Here is a 14,989-nt window from a genome sequence, read left to right on the forward strand (position 1 = left end):
AATTTCTACTTCTCAACATTTTCCTAAGACCAGTGAGCTTATATCAGGATAAATATGATAACATTTTACACTATGGAAGGGCTTGTTGGTAGATAGATAAGTACTGAACATTTACACTAGGGGATGAGCCTATTTGTAGATAGATAAAGTACTGAACATTTACATTAGGGGAGGGGCCTATTTGTAGATATATTAAGTACTGAACATTTACATTAGGGGAGGGGCCTATTTGTAGATATATTAAGTACTGAACTTTTACACTAGGCAAGGGGCTTATTTGTAGATATATTTGGTATAAATGTACATTTAAATCATTTTAAGAACAAGTTATGATGTAAAATCAGTTTTGAATTTGTGTTCAAAATGGTTTTATACTGAAAGGTGTGGGTATGTAGTAGCAGATGTGCTCAATTTGTAGTTCAAACATAGTATACACTTTCTTTGCAAAACCTATTTAAACAATGACTTCCTACCTGTATGTTACACAGTTAATCATTATAACAATGACTACTTACCTGTAAGTTACACAGTTTACTCATTATAACAATGACTACTTACCTGTAAGTTACACAGTTTACTCATTATAACAATGACTACTTACCTGTAAGTTACACAGTTTACTCATTATAACAATGACTACTTACCTGTAAGTTACACAGTTTACTCATTATAACAATGACTACTTACCGGTAAGTTACACAGCTTACTCATTATAACAATGACTACTTACCTGTAAGTTACACAGTTTACTCATTATAACAATGACTACTTACCTGTAAGTTACACAGTTAATCATTATAACAATGACTACTTACCTGTAAGTTACACAGTTTACGTATTATAACAATGACTACTTACCTGTAAGTTACACAGTTAATCATTATAACAATGACTACTTACCTGTATGTTACACAGTTTACTCATTATAACAACGACTACTTACCTGTAAGTTACACAGTTACTCATTATAACAATGACTACTTACCTGTAAGTTACACAGTTAATCATTATAACAATGACTACTTACATGTAAGTTACACAGTTAATCATTATAACAATGACTACTTACCTGTAAGTTACACAGTTTACTCATATAACAATGACTACTTACCTGTAAGTTACACAGTTAATCATTATAACAATGACTACTTACCTGTAAGTTACACAGTTAATCATATAACAATGACTACTTACCTGTAAGTTACACAGTTAATCATTATAACAATGACTACTTACCTGTAAGTTACACAGTTAATCATTATAACAATGACTACTTACCTGTAAGTTACACAGTTAATCATTATAACAATGACTACTTACCTGTAAGTTACACAGTTAATCATTATAACAATGACTACTTACCTGTAAGTTACACAGTTAATCATTATAACAATGACTACGTACCTGTAAGTTACACAGTTAATCATTATAACAATGACTACTTACCTGTAAGTTACACAGTTTACTCATGTTATGGGTCCCACTACATGGTTCTCCTCCATACTGCGGCCTAAAATTAATTCAAACTTTTCAAAAAATTACTCTCCATAATATATCGTATAATATTATATTTATAAATGTTTGCGGTGATTGAAGTGATATTGAACTTACTATGATGTTTTTTAATTATAATTGAATTTGTAATGGCTTTGTCATCTTGCTTAATGACAGAAAAATGTTATTTATTATATACCAGGGCCAGGAAGGTGTCCCTTGCAGTGATTGCTAATATCATTTTGGAATTTAAGTTAAAATAAAGGAATGATTCTGTTGTTACACTCATATTCAAATGTTTAAGCAACAGTACTCACCAAAATTATATATATAGAGGTTACACAACGAGTGGTTGTTGGATATGGAATTTATTTCACACGAGTAAGTTATTTTTTTAAATTTACAAAAGACACGAGCTTTAGCGAGTGTTTTTTGGAACTTTTAAGAAATAACTTACGAGTGTGAAATAAATTCTATATCCAACAATTTCGAGTCGTGTGACCTGTTTCTACCACAATAATATCGGTTTGAATCAAAGGGAAACGTGGCCAAGTATAATTTCGCGTATGCAAATAAAGTGTACAGGTGACGTTCGGGACCCAGTGATGTGACGTCATTAAATTATTGATGACGTCAATAACAATTTTTTATTCAAGCCGATATTATTGTGGTAGAAACAGGTCACACGACTCGAAATTGTTGGATATGGAATTTATTTCACACTCGTAAGTTATTTTTTAAAAGTTGCAAAAAACACTCGCTAAAGCTGGTGTCTTTTGTAACTTTTAAAAAATAACTTACTCGTGTGAAATAAATTCCATATCCAGCAACCACTCGTTGTGTAACCTCTATTTCATCACCAAAATTATAATTATACAATACATCACCATATTTATACACACTATGTATGTATTCGATTGAAGGCAGTTTTGAGTAATAAGGTTTTATAATATTGGTACAGTTTTAAAGTCTGGTTGACATTGAAGGTATTTTCTTGTATTTCTATCAGTATTGATTATCTAAATTCTATCAGTATTGGTTATCTAAATTCTATCAGTATTGGTTATCTAAATTCCATCAGTATTGATTATCTAAATTCTATCAGTATTGATTATCTAAATTCTATCAGTATTGGTTATCTAAATTCCATCAGTATTGATTATCTAAATTCTATCAGTATTGATTATCTTAATTCCATCAGTATTGATTATCTAAATTCCATCAGTATTGATTATCTAAATTCTATCAGTATTGGTTATCTAAATTCCATCAGTATTGATTATCTAAATTCTATCAGTATTGATTATCTAAATTCTATCAGTATTGGTTATCTAAATTCCATCAGTATTGATTATCTAAATTCCATAAGTATTGATTATCTAAATTCTATCAATATTGATTATCTAAATTCCATCAGTATTGATTATCTAAATTCTATCAGTATTGGTTATCTAAATTCCATCAGTATTGATTATCTAAATTCTATCAGTATTGGTTATCTAAATTCCATCAGTATTGGTTATCTAAATTCTATAAGGTATTACTATTATTCTCTACTTACAATGGATCATTACACTGTCTTTTACGACCTTTAACCCCTCCGCCACAGGTCCTAGAGCAAGCTGACCACTCAGACCATGTTGACCACTGTCCATTCACAGGAAGAGGACCTCGGACACCATAGGTTTCACATTGACCTTGTCTACACCACTGAAAGAGTAATAACACTAAATCATCTCAAGTCAAGCATACAAGAGGCCCATGATTCTATAAACCCTCTTGTGATATTGTAGTATACATACTCAGTAGCAAGTATAGTAGTACTGTTGGCGATGGTGGTGGAGTGGTTGATGTGTCCCGACACTTTATCACTAGCCCTCCACCTCTGGGTTGCGAGTTCGAAACCTACATCGGGCAGTTGCCAGATACTGACCGTAGGCCGGTGGTTTTTCTCCGGGTACTCCGGCTTTCCTCCACCTTCAAAACCTGGCACGTCCTTAAATGACCCTGGCTGTTAATAGGACGTTAAACAAAAACAAACCAAACCAAACAAACCACGGTGGTCATCTTGGTCAGGAACATTGCAGGTGGCCATCTTGGATTGCAGACCAACCCGAAAAAAATAGCATTCGGTCAGGCCGATCTCAGGATAATTTCCGGTAAGATAGAGCTGAATTCCAACAAAGGAACTTAAAGAAGTTTAAGATATGATCGATGCTACAAAATGTGGCTGCCGTGTCAATGGTTTTATGAGGCTGAAAAACAACATTTTGTCAGCTTCCTTTCATCAACATCCACGCCAGCTCAATGTCAGTATTGGAACTATAGAAGAATTTTAAAATGTCTTTTACACGGTGGAGATATCTTAGATTTCGGAAAAAAATAATTAATATTGTTAAAAAAAAGGATATGCACTGCAGACCAATGGAAGCAATTGTGTCAACTGAAATTTTCAGCTTTATTTAATTATTACTAACTGCAAAGAAAAAAAAATTATGTTCAGTTTTTCTCGGTAACCTATTAAAAACCCAGTAATATTGAGCCTAACACTAAAACCACGACCTAGTAACCTTGACCCTTATCCTAAAACCACAACCTAGTCACCTTGATCCTAACCCAAAAACCACAACCTAGTAACCTTGACCCTTACCCGAAAATCACAACCTAGTAACCCTGACCTTTTACCCTAAAACCACAACCTAGTAAACTTGACCCTTACCCAAAAACCACAGCCAAGTATCATTGAGCCTAACACTAAAGCAACAACCCAGTAACATTGAGTCTAACACTAAAGCAACAACCCAGTAACATTGAGCCTAACACTAAAGCAACAACCAAGTTACATTGAGCCTAACACTAAAACAACAACCCAGTGACATTGAGTCTAACACTAAAACCACAACCCAGTAGCATTGAGTCTAACACTAAAACCACAACCTAGTAACATTGAGCCTAACACTAAAACCACAACCCAGTGACATTGAGTCTAACACTAAAACCACAACCCAGTAGCATTGACCCTTACCCTAAAATCACAACCCAGTAACATTGAGTCTAACACTAAAACCACAACCTAGTAACATTGAGTCTAACACTAAAACCACAACCCAGTAACATTGAGTCTAACACTAAAACCACAACCCAGTAACATTGAGTCTAACACTAAAACCACAACCCAGTGACATTGAGTCTAACACTAAAACCACAACCCAGTGACATTGAGTCTAACACTAAAACCACAACCCAGTGACACTGAGTCTAACACTAAAACCACACCCCAGTGACATTGAGCCTAACACTAAAACAACAACCCAGTGAAATTGAGTCTAACACTAAAACCACAACCCAGTAGCATTGACCCTTACCCTAAAACCACAACCCAGTAACATTGAGCCTAACACTAAAGCAACAACCCAGTAACATTGAGTCTAACACTAAAACCACAACCCAGTAACATTGATTCTAACACTTAAACCACAACCTAGTAACATTGATTCTAACACTAAAACCACAACCTAGTAACATTGAGTCTAACACTAAAACAACAACCTAGTAACATTGATTCTAACACTAAAACCACAACCTAGTAACATTGATTCTAACACTAAAACCACAACCCAGTAGCATTAAGTCTAACACTAAAACCACAACCTAGTAACATTTATCCTAACACTAAAACAACAACCCAATAGCATTTATCCTAACACTAAAACAACAACCTAGTAACATTGATTCTAACACTTAAACCACAACCTAGTAACATTGATTCTAACACTAAAACAACAACCCAGTAACATTTATCCTAACACTAAAACAACAACCTAGTAACACTGAGTCTAACACTAAAACCACAACCCAGTAACATTGAGTCTAACACTAAAACCGCAACCTAGTAACATTTATCCTAACACTAAAACAACAACCTAGTAACATTGAGCCTAACACTAAAACAACAACCCAGTGACATTGAGTCTAACACTAAAACCACAACCCAGTAACATTGAGTCTAACACTAAAACAACAACCCAGTAACATTGAGTCTAACACTAAAACAACAACCTAGTAACATTTATCCTAACACTAAAACCACAACCTAGTAACATTAAGTTTAACACTAAAACAACAACCTAGTAACATTTATCCTAACACTAAAACCACAACCCAGTAACATTGAGTCTAACACTAAAACCACAACCCAGTAACATTGATTCTAACCCTCAAACCACAACCTAGTAACACTTACCAGAACAGTTCTCATTCCTGAAGTTTTAATTATACTTGTTTGTTTTTGTTTAACGTCATATTAACAGCCAGGGTCATTTAGGAAGTGTCAGGTTTTGGAGGTGGAGGAAAGCCGGAGTAACCGGAGAAAAACCACCGGCCAACGGTCAGTACCTGGCAACTGCCCCACGTAGGTTTCGAACTCGCAACCCAGAGGTGGAGGGCTAGTGTTGAAGTGTCGGGACACCTTAACCACTCGGCCACCGCGGCCCCTTTTAATCATACATATAGTATAGGATGTACAAAGGATTAAAGCCTCTCAATGTTTATAGATCTAAAACGTAATCAAGTTAGATAAGCTTCATAAAGCTTCATCATACTTAACGAAATTATCTTCATGTAATTTTGATCAGTTTTTCAAACAATCCATAGGTAAAATATGTAATGTACATCGAAATAGAGAACGTGAATGAACCCAGTTAAATCCCCAAATAAGAAACTGAAATGTACGAGTTTTTTTTAATTGAATGCCGAGAAGTTTCAACAGCATTATTATGGCGTTGACAAAAAAAAAACCTTTTAAGTACTCTCTTTTCTTTCTCTTTTCAATTCAGTTTATTTATTCTGTAAGGCCTCCAACCAGCTTAATAATACTTTGAGTAGCGTTGGATGCTTACACACTCAACTACACAGGTAATTCATCAATTACTTACATATTATGCGATGTACAGTAGAGTGAAATCACATAAATAATCAGTATTTCGAAGACTACTTATAGTTACAATACGTTAAACTCTTTGGCATTGTTGACACGAAGCGGCAAAATGACATCAAGTTTATACAAATCGAAATCAAGTAAGCAAATAATACGGTTTGAAAAATTTGAATAAAAAAGAGTTAAAAATAAAATAAAATAATTCGATAATCACATAGTGATAACTCTTTGTGCAAATCTTGAGTCCTGTATGTACTTATAGAATTTTGAGAACTTCGTGGAAATATTAAATCTATCATTTAGAGACTCATGAAAATAAATTGTACATTGATCACTGATCACATAACACACAAATCGTTTGGCAGGTCTGAAGTATGATCAGGTCTGAAGTATGAACAGGTCTGAAGTATGAACAGGTCTGAAGTATGATCAGTTCTGAAGTATGATCAGGTCTGAAGTATGAACAGGTCTGAAGTATGAACAGGTCTGAATTGTGATCTTCGTATTTGAAGACGACAAATGAACAAGTCTGAAGTAAGCAATGTTGGTATACGTTCCAGGAACCTGATGACAGTCTTATTCGTGATATACTTTTCTTTTAGTTCGTCCTGATTTCAGCAAACTGACAAAAATCATATAAATAAGCATGTCGTTCTACCTTTGTGACAAAAGTATGCTAATGCATTTCCCGTTTTTATTTTTGATGTTTTATTTTTTATTCTTTTTTTTTTTCAAGTATGAAACTAGGTTTACTACGTGTATATGATTGTAGAATTGCCATTCTTGACTTCGTTTGCTTTTCCTGTGTACTGTCTTATTCGGTGCACGGGACTCTCACTTTTAAGATAAATAGTTTATGATTATAAATCATCGTTTTTTCGACGAAACTCTTCAAATAATCGTAAATTAGACGAAACTCTTTCGTTCGGTTTCGTTTCGTTTGATTCGTTTCGCTTTGACTTCGTTTTCGCACTTTACAGGTACCAACATTGTAGATATATATATAGCGTAGTTATATACATAGTAGATATCTATAATGTAGTTATATACATTTTAGATATATGTAATATAGTTATATATACGATAGATATAAATATGATAGATATACTCATGGTGGCTGAATGAAGGCATCGTCCAGTGGACGCTTTTATATATATATTTATAGTTCTGTCTCTTTCTCTTTGTGAATTGCAACATAGGCAAGTAATTTAACTTGAAACAACCAAAGCCAAGATAAATGTTATTAAAATATTACTCACCTTACCGGCACCACATGACGTGCCATCGGCCGCAGGGAGGAACTTTGTTTCACACATCATACCACCCTTGTAACACCAAAGTTTCTGACAAATCTCTCTCTACAAATCAAAGAATATTTCGTCAAGTTTAACAGTTTAGCTCTATAATGTCTAGTTATATTCTAAATAAATATCCACTTGACACAAATAAAAAATGTGAAAATTCCGCTGAATAAAAATGTTTTATTCTTATTGCAAATGTCATATTGACGGAAATGACAGTGCCTTATTTATATAGATATATAACATTGTTACACCACTGTGGAAAGTAAACAACTGTATGACTCGTGCCCTGACCGGGCCTCGAGCTCACGATCTACGGCACCCAATCGCCTAGCCAGAAATACCCGCAGCTTATACCTCTGCGCCACATCGGCGTTCTAAAAAAGAACGTTTCAATGGTGCAGTGATGGTCGGCCCGATACCCTGACATGATCATTGTGGAAGTCGTCGATTAGATGATATGAATACCTGGATCGCAATATGTTTACATACATGGATGCGAATTGTATTCACCACAGTACAACTAGGACAGGAAATTCAAATCTTCATCTTCGGATCACCTACACATAGTGCATATGCTACACTGTGCTAATTATTTGACTTATATAACATATATACATAAAATATAATTTGTCAAGTAGTAATAACGACAGTACAGACACGTAAATTGTCGAACTTTCGAGGCAATCTGTCCCTTTATATTCCATGTTCTATGTGTATATGTGATCGTATGTAGTTTACCCGTGTCTAGGTTGCTTCGAAAATTCGACAATTTACTTGTCTGTACTGTCGTTATTACTACTTGACATATATCTATTTCTAGTAATACGCATCCAACATTTGTTTGTTAGGATCCAGTACCTATATTGGTTTATACCGTCGTTATTACTTACTAGACCCTATATATGGAACTGTCAAATTTAGAATAATATTATGTCAATATTTGTTTATTTTTTTTAGGTTGACGTCTACTATGTAAAATACTAGTAGTATGGTTTTTAAAATCTTTCTCATACGAGCACTGTTTTTCTTTAGCTTTATTGAAGTTCCTAGAGTTAATAATAGAAACAAAAGGTACTGAATTGGTGCTACTTTTTGTTTACGTACAAGTGATATAAAAGGTCAATTTTCTAAAGCTTTTCTTATACCATATTATATCACCCGGATATAGCATTCAACTCTACGATACTGTTTTTATTGACAATAGTCTAATGTCTCGTACTCCCTTTCCGCTGACAATTGTTAATATTTCCTGCAATGAATGTCTGAATTAAAACATCTAACAAAATGGTATCAAATCTCACTACACTCCATTGTATAGCAAATTGATGGATGGAGAGTATTCAACATATGGTGACATCCTTATCAGAAGGCCATAAAATAAAGCAATCATCAAGGAACCTTAAAAATAGTTTTGATAAATTCAGTAAATTCAGTGAATAGATTCAATTTTAAGATAAAGAGTTTCTTCTAAATATCCTAAGACTAAAGTCACATATGTGGGGGCCACTTTAGCTCCCACTGCAGTACCTTTGATCTGCTGAAAAAAAAATGTGATCAAAAAAAAAAATCATTTCGTTTCAAAACAATTTCTAAAGCCTTTAGTAAAATCTCAATACTAAAGCGGGAATCATTTTTTTTCAACCAATATTTAACAGCTTCTGTACCTAGATCACGTGGGGAATTAGTGTCCAGACTTACTACATCAAAAGTAAAACGTTTATGCGTACACTGAGTCCGTCGAAGTAAGCGACCAAGAAAATCTAAATCTTTTTTAATATATAACTATTAACGCTTTTACATTATAGTTTCAATATTTCAATATGAGGTCTAAAAATGACAAAGTACATGTATATAGTATTCTGATCCTCAATAGCTTTCCCTATGATGGAACTTTTATGAACTTTTGGTAGACCGTAGCAAAAAACTAGTTTTATGGCCAAAGTTAAAATGCTATCCTTTTCTTTATCAAGTATGCATGCGTCAAATGATTGTATAAGATTGTTAATAATTTTAGTTTCAGTATCAAAATCATCACTCGTCGTTGTAATTAGTATGATTATTATATCACAGTGTATATGTCCACAATAGAAATCTTTATTATTATAATATCACTGTGTATATGTCCACAATATAAATCTTTATTATTATAATATCACTGTGTATATGTCCACAATAGAAATCTGTATCATTATAATATCACTGTGTATATGTCCACAATAGAAATCTTTATTATTATAATATCACTGTGTATATGTCAACAACAGAAATCTTTATCATTATAATATCACTGTGTATATGTCAACAACAGAAATCTTTATCATTATAATATCACTATGTATATGTCAACAACAGAAATCTTTATCATTATAATATCACTATGGATTTGTCCACAATAGAAATCTTTATCATTATAATATCACTGTGTATATGTCCACAATAGAAATCTTTGACATTTACCACTGTGTATATGTCAACAATAGAAATATTTATCATTATAATATCACTATGGATTTGTCCACAATAGTATTCGTTATCATTATAATATCACTGTGTATATGTCAACAACAGAAATCTTTATCATTATAATATCACTGTGTATACATCAACACTAGAAATCTTTATCATTATGATATCACTATGGATTTGTCCACAATAGAAATCTTTGACATTTACCACTGTGTATATGTCCACAATAGAAATCTTTATCATTATAATATCACTGTGTATATGTCCACAATAGAAATTTTTATCATTATAATATCACTATGGATTTGTCCACAATAGAAATCTTTATCATTATAATATCACTGTGTATATGTCCACAATAGAAATCTTTATCATTATAATATCACTATGTATATGTCAACAATAGAAATCTTTATTATTATAATATCACTGTGTATATGTCAACAACAGAAATCTTTATCATTATAATATCACTGTGTATATGTCAACAACAGAAATCTTTATCATTATAATATCACTATGGATTTGTCCACAATAGAAATCTTTATCATTATAATATCACTGTGTATATGTCAACAATAGAAATCTTTATTATTATAATATCACTGTGTATATGTCAACAACAGAAATCTTTATCATTATAATATCACTATGTATATGTCAACAACAGAAATCTTTATCATTATAATATCACTGTGTATATGTCCACAATAGAAATCTTTATCATAATAATATCACTATGGATTTGTCCACAATAGAAATCTTTATTATTATAATATCACTGTGTATATGTCAACAACAGAAATCTTTATCATTATAATATCACTGTGTATATGTCCACAATAGAAATATTTATCATTATAATATCATTGTGTATATGTCCACAATAGAAATCTTCATCTATCACAACTACTGAACTACCTTTATCTGCTTCTTTGATAATATTATAGAAAGGTCAAAGAATCAATGACAAATTTCTGTTTACTGATTAAAACAAAAGGTATAAATGTATATAAATGACATGTAAAACTCCATAATACACTGTAACTTACATGCCTGGCCAATTTTGAGTCAGTACAATTGACTCATTTCAAGTCAGGTATATGGACAGGTTTATTTGCTCCACTCTACAACAGTGAATCTAACCTCCTGTATCAACGTTAAGAATTTTTTACATTAAATCTAATACATCTCTTTCAATTTTATTGGTTTCTCTTCCTATACCCAGACTTGTCTTGACTAAATTTAAAACAGATTTTCATGATTACAAATTCAATACAGACCTTTCCAAAGTCAAAGATACAGAGGCTAGCATGTCTCCCAAATTGCCACTGACACTGGGTGTCTGCATTGAAGATTTCCCCCGGTAATTTATCTGGGAACGTTAACTCTGCTACTGCCTGTGGTTCATCTACCAAACAACTTGACTGAATGGTGCTGGAATATGATATTGACATAAGGATAAATTGTTATTGAAACTAGCAAATACACAGAAACTGACATGGTCTCACACCTTAATGACAATAACACTTATCAACATATCACCTTATCAATTAAAGAAACCATCTTTTGATATTTTTTTTAAATATTTGCTGTTTTTAATATTGGATTTTCAAAGAGTTCGAAATCTTATGAAATGCTAGTTCTACATGAAGTTGATAATGTCAGTTAACTTTAGGTTAATAATCTGTTCATCATTTGTAATATATAAATACCCAATCCGTTAAGGTTACATAACATAATCTTGTTTTCAAACTCAATGTGCTTCCAACATAGATCCACCCGTGAACAGACAAACTTATCTAAAAGTCTCCTTCAGTGGGCAAACATGTCTTGACCAAGGAAAAAATAATGACGATTTCTTACCTGCATTTTTCTCGAAATCACAAACTGATCGACCCTTTTATAGATCAAACCACGACCCGTTTAGTTTCACCTGAGGTTGTTAATACTCAATGAGCTATCATGACCCCTAGATAGAAAGTCTTACACACCTTTATTACATTCGGAGGCAAGTGAAAATTGGTATCTAACATTTTATGTTGGAATTTCATTGCATTTAGACAAGGATCACTTACTTGAAGAACCTATGAAGGTAGTTACGACTGCATTCGGACCATTTGAATATACCACCTTTGGAGCTGAGTGTCGGCGACATGATCGTTCCGGCATGTGGCCGACACCAATTATCTGTCCCGTCGTGTAGCATTCCAAAACTAAAACAATTACAAACATTAACAAACCGATGTGAAAGCAAGCATACTGAGTTAAAACAATACATTTTCCCGACCGGTCCTTGTTAGGATAAGGAACTGACCTTGATATTAACGCAAATCCCCCTGAAACTCAAACCAATTGTCTGAGTTATAATGGTCTTGTATCATCATGTTTGATTAGGATCTCTGAAGGACTGAAGGCGGTAGAGAAGTGACAAACTTTGACTTTATACATACGTACAAGATTGATGGAGAGGAAACCTAAAATCTCCCAAGTTTCACTGGTAGGTAACTAACAATGATTTACAAATATATTCACCACAGTACAACTACGACAGGAAGTTCAAATCTTTATCTTCGGATCACAAACAAATAGCGTAAATGATAAATCGTGTTAATTATTTGATATATAACATAGAACCACCTCGTGACTCGTACTGGCTAGGCGACTTAGGGCGGTAGATCGTGAGTTCGAGGCCCGGTCAGTCAATCATCAATTGTATTACTATGTTATATAAATATATATATATATTTATTTTTTTCAGAAACTTTTGTTTTTATTTTCATCGATACATAACGATATAACGATATAACGAGATGTCGTTATCATTATATAACGATATACAGAACAGTCATTGTTTTCTTCGATGCATTTTGACCCTCATTATGAACGCTTTTCTATTAAATCCAACCTGAATTATCATGTGTCCCTTTAATCACAGGGGGCTGACATGTTCATATACATCTAATCACAGGGGGCTGACATGTTCATATACATCTAATCACAGGGGGCTGACATGTTCATATACATCTAATCACAGGGGGCTGACATGTTCCTTTACATCTAATCACAGGGGGCCGACATGTTCATTTACATCTAATCACAGGGGGCTGACATGTTCATACACATCTAATCACAGGGGGTTGACATGTTCATATACATCTAATCACGGGGGGCTGACATGTTCCTTTACATCTAATCACAGGGGGCCGACATGTTCATTTACATCTTATCACAGGGGGCTAACATGTTCCTTTATATCTAATCACAGGGGGCTGACATGTTCATATACATCTAATCACAGGGGGCTGACATGTTCCTTTACATCTAATCACAGGGGGCTGACATGTTCCTTTACATCTTTTCACAGGGGGCTGACATGTTCCTTTACATCTAATCACAGGGGGCTGACATGTTCCTTTACATCTAATCACAGGGGGCTGACATGTTCCTTTACATCTTATCACAGGGGTCTGACATGTTCCTTTACATCTAATAACAGGGGGCTGACATGTTCCTTTACATCTAATCACAGGGGGCTGACATGTTCATATACATCTAATCACAGGGGGCTGACATGTTCATTTACATCTAACCACAGGGGGCTGACATGTTCCTTTACATCTAATAACAGGGGGCTGACATGTTCCTTTACATCTAATCACAGGGGGCTGACATGTTCATATACATCTAATCACAGGGGCTGACATGTTCATATACATCTAATCACAGGGGGCTGACATGGTCATATACATCTAACCACAGGGGGCTGACATGTTCATATACATCTAGTCACAGGGGGCTGACATGTTCATACACATCTAATCACAGGGGGCTGACATGTTCCTTTACATCTTTTCACAGGGGCTGACATGTTCCTTTACATCTAATCACAGGGGGCTGACATGTTCATATACATCTAATCACAGGGGGCTGACATGTTCATATACATCTAATCACAGGGGGCTGACATGTTCATATACATCTAATCACAGGGGGCTGACATGTTCATACACATCTAATCACAGGGGGCTGACATGTTCCTTTACATCTTTTCACAGGGGGCTGACATGTTCCTTTACATCTAATCACAGGGGGCTGACATGTTCCTTTACATCTAATCACAGGGGGCTGACATGTTCCTTTATATCTAATCACAGGGGGCTGACATGTTCCTTTATATCTAATCACAGGGGGCTGACATGTTCAAATACATCTAATAACAGGGGGCTGACATGTTCCTTTACATCTAATCACAGGGGGCTGACATGTTCATATACATCTAATCACAGGGGGCCGACATGTTCATACACATCTAATCACAGGGGGCTGACATGTTCCTTTACATCTTTTCACAGGGGGCTGACATGTTCCTTTACATCTAATCACAGGGGGCTGACATGTTCCTTTACATCTAATCACAGGGGGCTGACATGTTCTTTTATATCTTAGCACAGGGGCTGACATGTTCCTGTACATCTAATAACAGGGGGCTGACATGTTCCTTTACATCTAATCACAGGGGGCTGACATGTTCATATACATCTAATCACAGGGGGCTGACATGTTCATATACATCTAATCACGGGGGGCTGACATGTTCTTTTATATCTTATCACAGGGGGCTGACATGTTCCTTTACATCTAATCACAGGGGGCTGACATGTTCTTTTATATCTTATAACAGGGGACTAACATGTTCTTTTATATCTTATCACAGGGGGCTGACATGTTCCTTTACATCTAATCACAGGGGGCTGACATGTTCTTTTATATCTTATAACAGGGGGCT

The 14,989-nt window shown here is 34.4% G+C and overlaps 1 protein-coding gene across 1 annotated transcript in view; it reads right to left on the bottom strand.

Annotated features, from left to right (window-relative positions):
- The window catches only part of LOC117337696 (A disintegrin and metalloproteinase with thrombospondin motifs 18-like), a 62,983-nt gene that overhangs the window by 15,155 nt on the left and 32,839 nt on the right, over positions 1-14,989 (bottom strand). Inside the window, exons 8-12 of the mRNA XM_033898795.1 lie at positions 12,279-12,416; positions 11,484-11,637; positions 7,690-7,788; positions 3,056-3,204; positions 1,447-1,510 (exon numbers count right to left, since the gene is read on the bottom strand). Of these exons, the coding sequence (XP_033754686.1) occupies positions 1,447-1,510; positions 3,056-3,204; positions 7,690-7,788; positions 11,484-11,637; positions 12,279-12,416 (604 nt within the window). The remainder of the gene's footprint in view (positions 1-1,446; positions 1,511-3,055; positions 3,205-7,689; positions 7,789-11,483; positions 11,638-12,278; positions 12,417-14,989) is intronic.

This window comes from Pecten maximus, chromosome 11, assembly GCF_902652985.1.
Source record: "Pecten maximus chromosome 11, xPecMax1.1, whole genome shotgun sequence".
In the NCBI taxonomy this organism is placed as follows: domain Eukaryota; kingdom Metazoa; phylum Mollusca; class Bivalvia; order Pectinida; family Pectinidae; genus Pecten; species Pecten maximus.